Source organism: Maniola jurtina, chromosome 12 (genome assembly GCF_905333055.1).
Source record: "Maniola jurtina chromosome 12, ilManJurt1.1, whole genome shotgun sequence".
NCBI classification, from domain to species: domain Eukaryota; kingdom Metazoa; phylum Arthropoda; class Insecta; order Lepidoptera; family Nymphalidae; genus Maniola; species Maniola jurtina.
In genome coordinates, this window is record NC_060040.1 from 8,934,930 (window position 1) to 8,952,532 (window position 17,603).

General features: G+C 34.5%; 3 protein-coding genes across 4 annotated transcripts in view; 1 reads left to right on the forward strand and 2 right to left on the reverse strand.

The window, feature by feature from the left end:
* LOC123870135 overlaps positions 1–17,603 on the forward strand; it is a 275,095-nt gene that overhangs the window by 205,703 nt on the left and 51,789 nt on the right. The gene's annotated exons all lie outside the window — the stretch shown is intronic.
* On the reverse strand, positions 1,145–7,719 carry LOC123870123 (kelch-like protein 5). The gene is made up of 10 exons (XM_045913293.1): positions 7,142–7,719; positions 6,680–6,840; positions 6,391–6,593; positions 5,015–5,212; positions 4,603–4,785; positions 4,345–4,497; positions 3,626–3,786; positions 3,179–3,386; positions 2,924–3,113; positions 1,145–2,850 (listed from the first exon to the last, which is right to left on the reverse strand). Exons 1-10 carry the CDS (start codon positions 7,369–7,371, stop codon positions 2,708–2,710), a joined length of 1,830 nt encoding a protein of 609 aa, XP_045769249.1. The 5' UTR covers positions 7,372–7,719; the 3' UTR covers positions 1,145–2,707.
* The window catches only part of LOC123870138, a 111,380-nt gene continuing 107,677 nt past the window's right edge, over positions 13,901–17,603 (reverse strand). The window contains exons 3-4 of the mRNA XM_045913314.1: positions 16,480–16,640; positions 13,901–15,327 (exon numbers count right to left, since the gene is read on the reverse strand). Of these exons, the coding sequence (XP_045769270.1) occupies positions 15,268–15,327; positions 16,480–16,640 (221 nt within the window). The 3' untranslated portion in view covers positions 13,901–15,267. The remainder of the gene's footprint in view (positions 15,328–16,479; positions 16,641–17,603) is intronic.

A 17,603-nucleotide genomic window follows, 5' to 3' on the forward strand; every position in this document is an offset into this window, starting at 1 on the left:
ACTAAAGGTCAATAATATTGGCCTATTCATACAACGTGAAACAAAAAGACATGAACTTTTTGAAAACGAATTGACATGATATGAAATTAATTTTTGCGGCTGCCAATGATTGCTCTATTGATAAAACATGTACGATTTAACAAGACCAGGGACCGAATATCTTTATCTTTGTTGTAGTTTTACCAAGCCGTTATATTAACGTTAAAAAGTAACGATTCATTAACGTTACCGAGATACCAGTAAATATACCGGTATACAGATATCTAATGATGCCGTCATCTTGAAGCATCTTCGCTCGGCGCGCATTTACCGAAAAATATGCGCTAAAATATGACAACGATTTGGTAGTTTAAACGCTAAAAATTTAGTATGTAACGATAACTGTCTCTGAACAAGAGTAGGTATCTAGCAACTGTGACATACAGCCAATTACAATAGTCGCAATCTAATCACAGGTTTCTACGTTTACTATTACGCCATGTAAAGCGTACATTACAATTATTTTATGTGTTAAGTAACACTGCTTATTACAATCTATCATAATATTTCTAGCGTTTTCTATTACTAACATCACAGGACAATCCCGAAAAGAATTTATCTCATTCTTAAGTAAAAAATTTAATAACATAAGTAATACTGTCTGAAATTGACCTAAAAAAATATTTGCGTTTCGTGAGCCTCTTAATTTAACATCACATATTTTTGGAATTGACAATGCATAAGAAAACATAAAACGTTCTTCTATTTTCAGGCATGAATTAAAATACATACCTAGTCAAAATAATACTAAGGTGTGATAAAACACAGTCATAAAAGTTAATTTTGAAAGATATGCAATTCGAAAATACAAAGTTAATGTAAGTGCTTATGATTTACTGAAAATAACAAAATTTGTTTAAAATAACATAATATTTTCGATATCTCAATCCCTTAAAAATAATAGTAAACAGTCTTTTTTTAATAGTCCATAAGTATATTTAAAAGCATTGAAGGTAAAAATAAAAAAAATCTTAATAAAATAAAAATATTTGAACAAATCGTAAAAGAGGTTGAGATCAATAAACTTGAAATTTTGAATTTTTAAAGCTCACATCATTGAATGTAAGTAATTAATTATATTATTGGATTAGGTCCTACATAAAAGAGTAAAAGTGGTATTTTCTAAATAAAATTAAATGTATCTATGTATAATTATTAGCCTAATAAATCCGTTATCAAAGACGCCAGAATTCTTTCAAAACCATCTTTATTTATTAGGTAGAGATGGCTGTTTGCGCGGGATTACTACAAAGGCAACAGCGGAAGGGCGTTTGTGTACTCATGCGTATTCATTTTCGTATTTTTACGAAAAACGTATTTTTCAAAAATTGCGTCAAAAAATCTATCAATGCACACGTGTATGTTCGTTTTGTATGGCGACCACTTTGGATCGTATTTTCACGAAACGAATACGAATTGAATACGAATGAGTGCATAAACAAACGCCCTAACGTGAAATGTAACACTTCAAAATCATCCTACAATAATTACTTATGCGGATATTCAAAGTAATGAAGTTATTTCATTTACTTATCTTTCTCGTAAATGGCAAATATAATAAAATCTTTAACACTCTAAAATAGGTATTAAAACATGAAAAGTAGAATGTAATCGTGTCTTATAAAGTCTAGGTATGTAAGTAGTCATGTTTTGTGATGACGTGGATTATTTAGGACAGAACTAAGAACTACTTATCAAATTATAGGATGATAGAGTACATGTTTAATTATTATTATTAAGGTAAGTTAAAGTACAAAAGTTCGCTCGTTTTAATTTTTGACTCCACAAACAGTGATTGTGGCTAATTCTGTTCAGGGTTCCAATTTCAAAACAATAAATAAAATAGTTATTTGTTATGCAACGCTGTAAAGCTGTTATTTTGGCTCAGAGTGTGTATTGAAGTCGAGTCAGCGAAGGGTTAAAAATAGGATCCAAAGCGTAGCGAGGAATTCAAAATTCCGAGAGCGCAAATTAATTTTCAAGTGTGTGAAACACACAACTTTTCTTCTCACTACAGCGAGAAAAACGCTAGATGCAAGATTACAAGAAAATTTTGAATGAATGAAATTTTTTTTCGGGAGCGTTCAGAGTTATTGGAAATTCTTAAAGCATCAAATAAATTCTAACTTTAGACTAAGAGCGAGCGAGTATACCTTCGTTACTTTATAAAAGCTGATTTGTCTGCGTATTGTCCCCAACACTGGGAGGAACGATCAGTGACTATGAAGTTTGGATCATGGTAGCTTTGGGACATAAGTAACAGGTAATAAAGAAGTAAAAAATCTTACGTCAAAGTATAAAGTCTAACTTTTTTATACTTATTCGGCATAGTATTAGAAACCCTGCGGAAAATGACAGCACTAGATTTAGACCTGTCGATTTAGTTGATTCAGAAATTGTGTACAACAGAATTAGCCATATTTGTGAGATTATGACCATAATTAAATATGTAAAGTAGCAAAACTTTGCCTCTTTCCCTGCAGACGAATAAAGTCAACAATGAAACATACTATATTATTATTTTTGCACCTGAAATACTTTTTTGTTCTTTAAAGTTTAGATATACACAATACATACGGGTATTATGGACACTGGTGATCTAGTTCAGTGCAGTGAGGGCAGCGTGCACTCAGACCCGCAGGTAGATGACGAGCTGGTGGTGCGCGTATCAGAAGAGGTTCCGCGGCGGCGGCACTGCCACGACTGCGGCGCCCGCGCGCCCCGTGCTCAGCGGCGCGAGCTTGCGCCAGCTGTTGCACTCTGAGTCGTACATCTCCACCACGCACAGGTACTGCACGCCGTCGAAGCCGCCTGCCGGCAATGCGCATGCTCGTGTGAGTGTGAAGAGGGCGAACGAGACGCCGATGTGCGGGACGCGACTCACCGACGGCGACGATCCTGTCACCCAGCAAGCAGGAGCCGATGGCGTCGCGGCCGTAGGACAGGCGCGCGAGCAGCACCCACGCGTCGCCGGCGGGGTCGTAGCGCTCCACGCACGCCAGCCGCCCGCCCACCGTGTTGGCCGGCGCCTCGTGCCCGCCCAGCGCGTACAGGAAGCCGCCCGCCGCGCACACCTGCACACACACGTCGTGAGCCCACGCTTCGCCGCTCATATACCGAGTACACACAGAGCACTCACGCTGACGCCGCCGCGCCGTCTTGTCATGGGCGCGCAGTTGGTCCAGTGGTTGGTGGCGGGGTCGTAGCACTCGACGGAGCGCAGGCACGCGCCGCCGTCGCGCCCGCCCACGGCGTACAGGCGCCCGCGCAACGCCGCCACGTCGCACGTGCTGCGCGCGCCCGCCATCGGCGAAACGATCGTCCAAGTGCGCGAACACGCGTCCCATCTGAACGTAAACATTATGGAACATTCGGTAATTGACATTCGATGATAAACTACTGCTTATGTTTTTCGGCTGATAGCAGACAAATCAAATAATGAAAAATGTAGATGGGAGTTGGATCCATTCACCTAGCACTGCCACGTCCAGGCCGTGGCGGTGAGTGTTCATGGTTCATGGGCGCAAGAGTGTTCATGGTTCATGGGCGCAAGAGTGCTTCAGCTCTGGGACTTGAAATCAAATACCTTTCAACAGAATTGAGATAGATCCAGCCATCGTGGCCTCCCACGGCGTAGATGGGGGAGTTGGGCCCGTCACCCAACACGGCCACGCCCAGGCCGTGCCGGTGGGTGTTCATGGGGGCGAGAGTGCTCCAGCTTAATGACGTGAGATCAAAACACTCCACCTAAGATTCATATTATGTAATTATTATTATTAGCATTTAGAAATGAAAATAAAGTATTTCTTATCATAAGTAGTGTATAGAAACCATAATACATGCTTGTTCCTTTGTAACATAACATCTCAAATCGGACTCGCATAAGAAGGGTCCATACCAATGTACAAAATATTTTAACATTTTTATATGCAATACTGCAAAATAATGACAACAGCGCCATCTATATGTGATTTAGTAAATATCATATAGATGGCGCTCTAGTAATAAAATTCATTTAATTTTTTTTTGTGTGATGTAAACACAAATTCAGTTTTTCGGATTTTTTCCTTTACGTGTGCTATAAGACCTATAGCTATCTGCCAAAGATGATTCTAAGTCAACGGGAAATATCCTATAGGTTTTCTTGACAGACACGACGGACAGACGGACGGACGGAAGAACGGAAGAACAGACGGACGGACAGACAGACAGACAACAAAGTAATCCAATAAGGGTTCCATTTTTTCTTTTGAGGTACAGAACCCTAAAATTGTACTTATATTGACCTGTGCAGATCTATGTTACCGTATTCAAGGTTTTCAATCCATCTCTGCCTCCTACAACAATAAGCTTATTTTGCATCACTGCGACTCCGAACTGCAATCTTCTGGCCCCCATTCTCATAAAAGGAGTCCATGAATTTGTTCGAGGGTCATACATTTCCATGTTGCTAGCTCCCTAAAAAATTACAAGGTAATAGAGCATGCCTTATTATTGCCATACTGTTAAAGGGACACTGCCAAATTAAGAAAGTTTTGAGATACTAAATTATTATTAACTTACCTTGTATCCATCCATCCCTCCAATAGCCAGAAGTCTTCCAATAGTGGAAGTCCGAGGTCTTGTCCTGTGTGAATACAAAAGGGACCGCCTTTCTGGCAATAAGTGCCACTTTACAGCCTCCATTATCAGAGGCTGGCATTCAGCAACATCACCACATGCTTGTTCCACTTTATCTATCAAGTACTGGAATTCAATATAATAAATAAAAAATATTGATATGGAATTGATGTCTATTTACCATTTTATGAGTGTGGGTTTAAGCAAAAAATAACTGGCATTCAGTCAGTTTATTTTATGAGGTTGGTGTGAACTTTAAATAGGTAAGCACTTATTTTTCACACTTCAGACCTAGATCTAGTTGAGCAAATGACCCATGTTAATATAGTTAATTGTTATGAAAATGAAGAATTACCTCTGATGAGAGAAGGGGCAGTTTAACCAGCTTGAGCAAATCTGCCAAATGCTTATCCCTATTAGCTTTGTCGTGCTGCACCCATGTCATAAGACTTTCAAACACGGTTTCTTCAGTCTCTACATTGAGATCATCTGATTTGAGCAAATTTGACAACTGTTCAGTCTGTAAGGCGAGGAACTCTTGGTGCTTTACAACCTAAAATGTTAACTGAAGCTGTCAACGACTGACATTATGCAAAAAAATCAAGGTGTTAAACTTAAAGCTCTTGTCAATGACCATACTATACAATAATAAGTATGTACTTGTTATGTAAAATAAAAAAAGTTTATAACCTGACCAGAATTATAAAAAACTTGCAATTAAAATAGTCTATGGTCGCAGAGTATACTGTATATGGTCTTGTATAAATTAGTTCCACAGGTTTTCCACAATATAGCGAGGTGTTATATTTTTCTGGTCAGGCTTTACATGCAGCAACTGTACAATTAATGCTCGAATGCAAGAAAGAAGATACAAAACACACAAGAGAAGAGATAGTGCTCTACAAATGTGACTCAAGTGTTTTTGAGTAAAATTTAAGAAACAGATTTACAGAAGTTTTAATTGCTGGATTGCAATCCAGCAATTAAAACTTCTGTAATGGAAAAATCAATTTTCCCAAGTACTTTCAATATTACTATCTTTCTTCAGAACTGATTTGGCTGTGGAATGGAGATATACCATGAATAAACACATAGGTTAATTTTTATCTCGCAAAATTAAAGAGTTCCCATTGGATTTTTAAAAACCTATATATTTGCAAACAAACTTGTGGGCATTGTCTAGTTTAATTATTGTAAAAAGTATTTCTATTGTGACTATTTATTTTTATATATGTGTACTATCTATTATAACTACTTAGTTCTAAGGAATTCAACTTTTAAGGTAAACTTGATATGGAATGTTGTACAAGTAGTTAATGAGTGTAAACAAGGAAATACTTTTTCAGAATCAATTAACATAATATAGCCATATCAAGTCATAATATAATTTTTAAATTATAATAATGGCTAGTACTCTTTAAAAAATTATATATTTTGATTCAAGCAATTACTTATTTACACATTTAATTGTTATTAAATCTCTTCATAGTTTAGGTAAAGCCGCTTCCGTTTGTCTGTATGTACGCTTACATCTTTTAAACTACGCAATAGATTTTAATGCAGTTTTCACCAATTATGGAGTGATACAAGAGGATGGTTTAATAGTTTGATATTGTTTTTGTGTTAATTGGCGATAATCTATGTTGCACCTGTGCGGAGCCGGGGCGCGCCGTTAAACATTTTAGGTATCCAAAACAGGAACAAAAAGTACTAGTAAAAATATTTGTTGACCTGCATAAAATGTTGGTGGGTATAATCCAGAGCACTTTTGTGCAAGCCCAAACAAGATTGTTGCTCAGCAAACAAGGCTATCCCTAGACAGTTGCATGGGTCTAACTGTTTCTCTAGAAAGTCACAGCATGCTTTTGTAACTGAATGTAGTTGCAGCAAGCTGGCTGTTGAGAGTAAGATCTCTACAGTGTCTTCACTTAGCTCTGAAAATAAATGAGGCATCTGGTGATACTAAACTGCAACATGTACAAAGGAACAAAGAAATGTATTTATATCATTTATATAATACCTATAATGCCCGTATAGCAATAATGAACAAGTGATCTTAGTGTTTGTGAGTCAACTCGCTTTAGAGTTATTTCTGATGATTGAGCTTCCCGTAGGGAGCCTGTGAACATGGCCGCAAAGTACTCACTGCAAGATGCTAAAACAACTTTGTGTGCTGGAATCCTGTCACAAAATATAAATATGTTGAGATTTGGAATCAAAATGCTCCCTTATTAAATATAGGTAGGTACTTAGTCATTATTAAAAGAATAGTTGAAACTTTGCTAACTTACGTTAGCAATTGTTTAAATTGCAGCAGCGAAATCTAGTAAAACTAATTAAAAGTATTTACTTAATGTTATCATCGAAAAAAGTGAATTAAGCAATACAATCACACCTTTTGTGCGTGTGTAATTAAAACAAAGGCCAAAGAAATTAAATGACTGGAGTCTTTAGCGGAAACAATTATTAATTCCGTACTTACCTGCATCCACCGGCAATTAACGCAATATCGCATAGCTTTTGTGCCTGGTAATATCCGTAAATGTTTTTCATTGTGGTTTCGGAATGCCCTTTATTACAATGGAATTCGTCGGGATTAGATCCACTTGAAAGACTTAGCTGGCTCAGCTCTCGAGGCAATCCTTCATCAATAGAATTAGTCGAGACATTGTCTTTAGCCGCCTCTGGCTTTTGAGAATCACAGTTCGACATTTTTATTAAGTAAAAGTTTTCTCTCGACAGGTACTTTGAAAAAACCGGACATCAATTTTACAACTTCATACAACAATGAACTGGAAAAATGATGAAAACAATAAACACAAACAGAAAGCGAACAGCACAGAGTATTATTAGAGGAGGACAGGCAGGCGAATCTTTCATATAGAGATCAACTTTTGTATGGAGTGCAGTACTGATATATAGCACAGTAGCATCCACAGAATCATAACCTCACAAATCACAGTAAAAGTGAACACACACTATCCGAGCTGAACAAGTCGAATGTAACAAATTTTAGAATTCATTATATGAAATCTCATGAAACCTCGCACACTTCCACGCGTTGAAAATTCGGACGATTTGACGCAGGTTCCGTGTGCGAGGTTTCATGAGATTTCATTTATAGAATTCTAAAATTCGTTTCGTCTGACTCGTTCGCCTTCGACAAGTGTGCGTTCACTTTAAAATTAGGTTATTCTCTTTAGCGTAGTTATTTCTCTTATCTTTAACGTATTGTAATGGTAATTAAATCATACCATTTTAACTTTACAGTTGTAAACAGTGAATAAGAGTAACGGGGCTAGAAGATTATACATACTGATACAGAGACTGGAGATTTTTTCCCCTGAATCCTGGTGTAACAACATGGATCATGAAGCTCAGATATGCCAGTTTGTGGTGTTTGGAGCTCTTACTAGTTATATTAATTAATTTCATTTCAATTGATGTAGTATACACATTAATTATTCTAAATGATATTTATATGAAATTTGTGTTTAAACCTTAGGTGATAAATACCTTTATTTACTGAATGAAGTCTTATAATAAATAAATATAAACAATTTTCTGTGTTTCTTAATTTAAACCTATTCAATTTAAAAAAAAATAGGAAGAACCCTAGCAGAGCTGCTTGTTTGGTTATGTTGGCAGTACTGTCTTTCTGTCAGTGTGAGTGATATTATGTTGGTATTGAAGCATGCAATACATCTCATACATTTTCATAATTTTCGTTTTTGTACGGAAGTGCTGCCTCTTATAACGTAGTGATTACATACTCTTTGTTAGAGGATATCTGCGAACCATAGATTATCTACTATATTTGCTGCGAACCATGCTGCGAACAGCAATCTTTTTTTTTTTTAATTTATTTTACAGCCCTGGATATAACTCTTTTAAGGTCTTTCTAAAAATTGTACAAAATTGCTTATATCTAAGGTTTGCCCGCGAAATTCAAATTAAATTTGGTATTTCACATTTTGTAAACTAATACGAAAAAGTAGGCTTATGGCATTTTAATTGCGCCAATGGCAGTATCGTCCTCACAGGTTTATTTAAAAAAAATCTTTACTTGAAAGGCAAACCCGTGTCATTAGCATAGAGCACGCACAGAGTACAATAGGTTAGGTAGGTATATACCTATTACAGAATGCAGATGGGGTCATGAGCCCGGCCTGCCCGCGAAATTCAAATTTAATTTGGTTTTTCGCAATTTGTAAACTAATGCGACAACGTAGGCTTATGGTTATTTTATTTGCGACTAATGGCAATATCATCCTCAAAGGTTTATATAAAAATCTTTACTTGAAAAGGTCCAGTTTAAGAAATAAATTAAAGTATCGACTATTCTCACAAATTAGTAGATAGGTACTTTAATTTATTTCTTAAACTGGACCCACTGGATAATCCCATTTTGTCAATTTTCTTTTACAAAGGTACCTATACTATTCATACTTAATATTATAAATGCGAAAGTGTGTCTGTCTGTCTGCTACCTTTTCACGGCCCAACAATTTAACCGATTCTGACGAAATTTGATACAGGGTTAGCTTATAAGCTAACTCTGTACCAAATTTCGTCAGAATTAGCTTATAAGCTAACTCTGTACCAAATTTCGTCAGAATCGGTTATATCCCGGGATATATCCCGGGGACGGACAAAGGCCACTTTTTATCCTGGAAAATCAAAGAGTTCCCACGGGATTCCTAAAAACCCATCCGCTTAACCGATTTGTATGAAAGGATCCGTACCTCGGTTCCAAATTGTGTTCCCTGTAATTGACATAGGCATTTTATCCCGGAAAATCAAACAGTTCTCACGGGATCTTCAAAAACCTAAATCCATGCGAACGAAGTCGCGAGCATCCTCTAGTTATACAATATATTCTATGGTGTAGTCCGGTAAGTGTCATGTTTTAGGAAGATTTGATGAATAGTTTTGGAGCTAGAGGATGGAATTCTTCAACGGGTAACAGCAATTCGATGGCGATCAGTGTAATAGTTAAATAAATACTTATAGATTTTTAACCATAATATTTTACCATAATATTAATGTATATTTTATGGAATATTCAATTTCACCCGGGCGAAGCAGGAGGAAGCTAAGGCACGAGGAGGAGGTATTGAAACATAAATCCACACGGATGAAGTCACGGGTAAAGCTATTGGATAAGACTGTATTAGGTAGTAATGTACCAATGACTTTTAAATGAAGAAAACAAATAGAAACACATTTTATCTGGCTGAGGCATTTATTAACATTTATTTTTATTTTTCGATTTTTTTTATCTTAATACAACATATATAGTAATTAACAATACATAATAAATAGTCCAAAAGTATATTACGCCTACAAAATAGCGTAGTCGTTATAAGATTATCGCCATATGAATTGCTGATACATGTCCTGTGAATGTAAAGGCAACTCAAATGGCACGGTTGAAAGTTAGGAATTTTCTCTGAGAGAATAGGAAATTGTGGTTTTACGGAATGTGTGTGAAAGGTAAAGGGAATGGTTTCAGAAATCAGGCTTTCAGGAATAAATGAATATAGGTATCTACACCTACTAATGTTTTACAATAGGGCATAGGCTCGGCAATATTAACTGAAAATATTAGCCCTGTGAAAAACATCTTCGAAAATCGGAAGATAGGTAGGTATATTATATAACATTGTTATTCATTTCAATCTGAAGAAACGATTTAAAAAAATCAGCGACATTTTAATTTGTGTAGTCATATTAGAAAATACCAACTTGATACATTGTTTGTCTTTTTGGCAAACATAACATTCTGAGAAAATATAACTATGTAAATCTCTATCTAGTGGTAATTGAACGTATATAAGTATCTACAAAAATAGTTGCATTTTTAAACAATTTAGGTAGGTAGGTTTTTTTAAAAAAAAGACGAAATTATACAATTGTCTTTATCAAATAAAATAAGCATTCTGATTGCAAATATTCTTCTGAAAATCTGAAATGTGAATATTGTTACGCGAAATTAAAATGTCATAACAACTACAAGGGCGTCATCTAAAAATATTGTTATTCGACAGTAAAGTACTTTCATTGAAGTATATCAAGGTCTTTAAAGTTTTATTAGATAATTGAGCGTAGAGCTAATAGTTAGGTATTAGGTTAGATACCTTCCATTGTAAAGGTGTTACGAGAAAAGGGTATAAGAATATTTTTACAATAACAGATTATAAAATGTAATTCCATCGGAGATTTACAAATGAGCATTCGATCCAATTATGTATCTTTAGGTACAGCATGCTTTTGTTCTAAGTAAATAGGTCAGCTGTGCGTTCCGTGATGACTTTGCAGTAAGAGATTGTGCTTGCGTTATATATTTGTACGATAGCATATTTTAATGTTCGTAGAAGAGCTCATTGTGGTTACATGGCGAAAGTAAAGCAATGATAAGTCAAGGTGTAAATAAGTGATCAGGGACTTGACGAGCTAACCACACATACATACAATTGTCATACATTACTCAAACAAAGACGATTAGATATCTATCTTATGAAGATATAAATTGACCGAAATTGCTAATCGTTTCTAAATAATTTGTTTACACAAAATTAACAAAAGTTCACTTGGCAGCATAATTAAATGAAAATATATTATAACAATATCGCTTTTACATAGCTGTCCGCAAGCCTACATAGTACATAGTACACACACGATTAGCCCGTATTTCATACAGACTTGTATCAATGTAACATATTACACTTAGGTATATAAATTAATAATCACATTGATAGGTATTTAGTCTATCCTCGAGATCATGATTTGCATCTTAACCTAATAATATTAAAAATATCACAATAAATTGCAGTGCACATACGAAACAGGCAAATTTTGAGTGCAATTACATTAATATATTTATTAGCATTACTTTTATTTCTAACTAGCAGTTATTCGGGACGTCGCTCGTTCGCACAGAATGATCGACTAAGTAGGTAGTGCAGATCACTATAAAGAAAATTTCTGCTTGGGTTTTGGCAAATTGGTGTAGGTAGTCGCTGTGACAAATATTTTTATTGTGAAAGGAGAAACATGTTAATAATAAATTATTCGCTGAAAAAATATGATGGCCAGCGCAGTTGGCAACCGAACATGTGCATTTTATTTTGCATACGCTTCATCAGTAGTTTCATTCTATATTAGGTATTCAGCTATTCTTTTATTTAATTCTGGTACATTATAAGCAAAATGTATAGTAATCGATTTGTGTGGAAATTTTAATTAATAAGTACAACAACGGATGGATTTAATAGTAAATTAAATCGTTTATTCATTTTTTTCGGTAGCTACAATATAAATTAAGTACCTATACATTTTGTTAAGTCTGTACAAAATTAACAATTTCATATGTTTGTATAACATTAATATTATGTATGGAAGATAAATCATAATACATAATATAAATTATATTGAATTTTCGTATGTATTTTACGATTTATAAATTATTATCAAGAACACTAATCAGTGGCCGAATAGTCAGACAAAATTATAATTTCTATAGCCTACTAATTTTATGTAATAAGATAGATATTTTACATACAATTAGCTGGCCAAAATAATTATAACTATATAAAATAAAACTATGACAGGTAAATAGGGTGCCTACGTAGATCAAAATAATAAATAAATAGGAAGCATGTAATTTACACCTACAAACATGAACAGTTTAGGTAATAATTGGCGATTTCAGATGCTTTTGTTGCTAAGTACTTCATAATTGACACAAAATTCGTGTTTTTTTCTTGAGAATTCATTGGCAATTAATTAGTCTTTCGATGGGTGGTAACTAGGTACCTACTTCAGAAACTAAAAATGTGCGGGGCTGATAAAATATGATAAAAAATCTGTTTTTGCCTATAATATCAACCGTACCTATTCACATACCTACTCAATTCGATTTTAGAAGAAAAATACTGTGCGGATTATCAAAACAAAAACATATTGTCATGCCTACTTCAAATAATAAAAAATTAGGCCCCACTAATAAAATTCTTACAAACTGTTCAGTGTTCACTGTTCATGTCTTCTTATGCGTTAATAGTAGGTATGTCAGTACCTAAGCCAAATGTGTGTAAGCGATGTATTAACAGTATGTAAAGGCCCAAATTCTGTAATCGTTAAAGTTAACACATAAATAGTAATTACTCAGTCGTAAATAGCACCTAAGTAAGTGTTTACCTAGTAGCAGCGTACGATAAGTTTCTCATTATTCACTTGCTAGGTAGGTCTGTTACGTTGCGTGCCGCCGCCGCCGCTACGATAAATCGTTCCGTGATTTTACATCAAAGTATCGTTATCAAAATTGTCTATTGATTTTATTTTATCAATCTAAATTGTAAATACCGCTGAGACTGATGGCTCAAGAACTTGCGTTCTATCAGACTACAACGGTATTTATTTAATTTTAGCTGCACTTTGTAAATATAACTTATATTTCATTATATATGTAGGTTAATCAAACAATATTACGATACCTTGATGCGCCTCCTTAATCACAAAATACTTATCATTAATACACTAAAGTTCGCATTTTAAATAGAATATAGTTAATATTTAATAATAATAGTATTTTCTTCTTATTTATTCATTACTCCTACATTTTTACTAAATTAAGTTTTTAAATTCTAAATAGATACTGATTTCATTTTTTATTAAACTCTAAATTCTACTCACAAAAATATAGTGCATAATATAATACATCAGAATAGTCTACAACGTCTGTGCAATAGATTAAATGATTAATTTCAATAATATAATGAATCTAAGGTGTTTATAAAACTATAACTATATAATGCTAATAATCTTTTATATTAATATATAAATCCATTACATATGCATAAATATATCTACGTTTTATAGTGGGTTTTACTTATAAACGCTGATTAACTATACATAACATTCATATATTTGACATAAATTGATTTATTATAGTATTTTTTCAAATCCTTAACGTCTAAAAATCAATGCGAACATTAGTGTTGGCGGTATTAATTACGATTTAATTTTTAGTAAGTAGATGCATTATTTAAGTTTACGTAGGTAGATATTTGGTTGAGTAGATACCTATCTGTGAGCTCTGTATTCTGTAAGTATATTCCTACTAACAGACATAATATAATTATAAATATAACTTGTATAATTATAAAAAAAATATAATGACATAACTAAATTATAATTTTTAATTTATAGTATAATTAATGATACAATAGAATATGGATCAACTTTTAGGATAAGCATTTACGAGTAGGTACCTATCGTGATGAAAATACCTAAAAAATTTAAAAAAATTGTAATGAATGTAAACTAGATGAACCTTGCTAGGTAGGTATATAACTGTAAAATGCCACTGAATTCTCAATTCATTATATTCTTAGAAGCTCAATGTGCAATTTTATATTACCGATTAAATTTTTAAAAGAATTTAACAGTTTTTATAACAACAGATGTGTACAATATTTTTGGAAAAGTAACGCGTACATGAAATAATAGTACCAAAATGATTTCCAACTATAGACCATAACTCCTGAGACTTCGTTGGGAAATGATAACAAAGAGTACATTCAGTCACAGCATTATAACTTATACAATTCGTATGAAAAATCTATTAATAATATCTTAAATTAATGTACAGTAAACTATTTGATTGATAAATAATAATTAATTGATTTATAAATATATATTAATTAAATAGGATTATTTCATTACTTTAATAGCTGCCTGTTTGAAGACGTAAGTCATCGAGATCATTCACGTATAATAATATTAGTAATTACTTAAATGTTAAAACATTTACGATTTAAATAAATTGTGTTGTAATTAGTGGATATAGGTCTTGCCTACGGTGACTGCTTGCAAATATATTCATCGTCGATATTGTAAGCAGCCCCCATTCACCAATTGTAGGCCGTGTAATTAAACAAACACATTTCATTCGGTTTAACTATATACACATATTTACCGATCTCTTATATACTTTACAACCCTCATAATAAGGAATTTAATAACTTATAGAGTAGATTGAGTGAATAAATACTTTAACAAATTCATAAAAACATGAATGTTTGACAAATGCAGTACTACTTAGAACCTAAAATATTAATTATGTATTTTCTACCGACTAACAATGTCGACTACCAGTCTCACATTTTAGTTAATAAGTGCTAGAAGGTACGAAATGAGAAATAAATCAGCTGCGGAAAGGTTATTAGGACGAAACCAAGTCGCATTACTACTCCCAAAGATTTCTAGTACTCCTGCGTAGGTCCTCTGCACGTAAGCACTCACGTATTGAACGGAATGTGTCGAAGTTTCGGATCAGAGTTCGCTGTCGGAATCCTAACACTACACTTTCAGTGGTTATGTTTTGAGAGATCGCACCACTACTTGATATGTTTCAATATGTTCATCGCGTTATATAGGTAACGTGACTGGTTACGCCCGAATATTTCTTGTAGGGATTTGCAGCTCTCACTGTATGCAAGTGCATATGGCCGATCCGATTATGAAATGTCAGTCTATCCGTGCAGCGCTATCAGAACGTATGTAACAGCACTGGGGTATCAGGGTCCGGGAGGGATGGTTAACTTAGCGTCCACGCGCCCACCGCAAGAGCGCGTCGGCTAGAACGTCCAGATGGGCCTTCGTCTGGAAAAAACAAAGAAAATTTGTATTGTATAATTATGTTGTAATGACTTGACTTGAGGCGCATCCCTCGGACAAAGTTTGACTGTACAGTAGTAAATAATATCTATGAAGAGCAACAAATTCATGAGAACATCGCTAGAAGTAGATATTTAATAGAAACTTTCAATCGATATTTTCTTGTAATTTCGTAGGTATTCAATTAAATCTATAGACAATCACTTATATTTTTTACTATTCATAAATCTATTTTATCTAAAACTCCTAAATATCACTGTATCAAGAAATGTAATTGTAAAGCCTCATACGGGTGTAGGTGTAGCTCCAATTCAACAGATGAACAATATGCTATTATACTATAGAAAGCTTCAAGGAAAGCCGAGAGAAAGTTTGTGACAGAGATAAGTTGTGACAGCGTCGATTTCTCAGTTCTTTACCTAACTGTTAGTTAACTAGATGATAAGCATAGCTTTTTCGACGCGCTAAATTGACGTAGTTCATACCTACGACCCACGAGAAGCGGAAGTTGTACTTAGGTAAATCGAAATTTCAGAATGAAATCTAATTCAATGGATAGAACTTCCGTCTTCATGGTTTATGTGTCTGAAGTATAGCACTTTGATGCTGATAATGAATTGGTAAAATCAGACCCCGAGGTCGCTACAGATTTTGAAGCCTTCTTTAGGTACAGATTAGGTACAGGACTTCCACACAAAATCATTGAATGCCAGCCGCTGCTCTCTCATTATATTGGAGAATAACGTGCCTGAATGTAATAAAACTAACTTAAAATCCAGGGTTTTCGATAGTGTTGAACATAAAACATTAGTCACAATACCGCACCATTAAAAGAACTTAGAAGTGCAGCACTGGAGTCGATGAATTCATTTTTAAATGATAAAGACGTGAATAGAAAGTAAAATATAGGGCCCCACAAGGTACTATTTAGAACCTTTTCTATTACTCATTTACATTCTAAGGATACGGGATGGTATTGTTACTTGCTTCTGTTTCAAATTAATATTGTATTGATAATTTTATTGTATTGCCATGGATTCGAATTCCTTAATAATTGGTTTCACTAATTTTAAAAGTCCTTCGAGAGATGTGAAAAGAAATATATGAAAGTGAAGTCAAATTTGTCCAAATCATTACCGTTTTATAAAACATGCACGCCTGCCGATCCTCGTCTTCCCCATTGGGGCAGTCAATGAAGCCGTCGCACAGGACGTGGTCGTCGATGCAACGGTAGCGCCCTTGGCGATCCGGCGTGGGACACGCGAACCTCTCCATGCCGTCTGCGGCTGGTGGGCATTCTGAAACGAATTACGAATTCAACATAAATAAATAAACAAACAGACAAATCATTACGTCGAAGTCGCGGATATCAGCTAGTCAATAAATAAAATTAAGAAACGAGCATTTTCAAAACACGCTCGTTTATTGAAAAATTATCTATTATTGTTAGACAGGTGGATCACAAAATATGCAAATGGAATGTTTAAAACCTCTCTTATACAGTTAGCGATGGATTTCGTAAAGATGATCAAAGTGAACATAGTTCATACGTGGTTTATATTCAGCACTAGAGCGTCATGATGAAATTAGCTCTGTGAACTTTGTAGTGTCAGAGCACCCATTTATAGTATCTACCGACCCTGAACTCATCCAGCACGTGTAAAAAGTTTGAGCAACTATTTTAATTGAGTTCGCGAACTTTAACATGTGCAGGTTGTGGGTCCATCAGAATGTCGAGTTGCATGAAGTACACTTAAGTAACTTTAATGTTAATAATTTTGTTTAACTACAAAAATAAATTTACAAAACTGGTTAATTTTAAACTATACACAACTAAAGAGTACCTAGGTTTCGTTTGTAGTTTGAACATACTATATTCACTAGCATAACAATACTTTATTCTAAAATATTAGGAAACTAAAATCATAACCAAATAAAATTCTAAAACTACTTGCCTAAGTTGTACTCATAAAAATAACACCATCGACGAACAGTTCATATATTTTTATAATAATTCAATCCTGTACTTATATAAAAACTATTCTTTGTCTATTCATTACTGAGCTGAAACTTTGTATAGTTGTTGTTGGTAACTGCGTGAAGGTGTCTGACATCATACCTACTCTACTAGAAATTCAATTTCGTACTCAGACGTCATGAGAGCCATGAGTTAGAGAGTTGTTTTTCTAAGAGCCTAAGCAACCGAAATATCGGACATATAAATATTAGGTATGGACGCATTAGAAACGCTTTTTTAGCGA

Bases quoted from the DNA above. Each gene is read 5' to 3' on its own strand.
- LOC123870123 (XM_045913293.1), bottom strand. From the start codon at position 7,371: ATGTCGAACTGTGATTCTCAAAAGCCAGAGGCGGCTAAAGACAATGTC. The intron at 3,787-4,344 runs GTAACATAGATC...TATGAATCTTAG, and splicing joins GATTGAAAACCTTGAATACG to GTGGAGTGTTTTGATCTCAC. The intron at 2,851-2,923 runs GTGAGTCGCGTC...CATTGCCGGCAG, and splicing joins TGACAGGATCGTCGCCGTCG to GCGGCTTCGACGGCGTGCAG.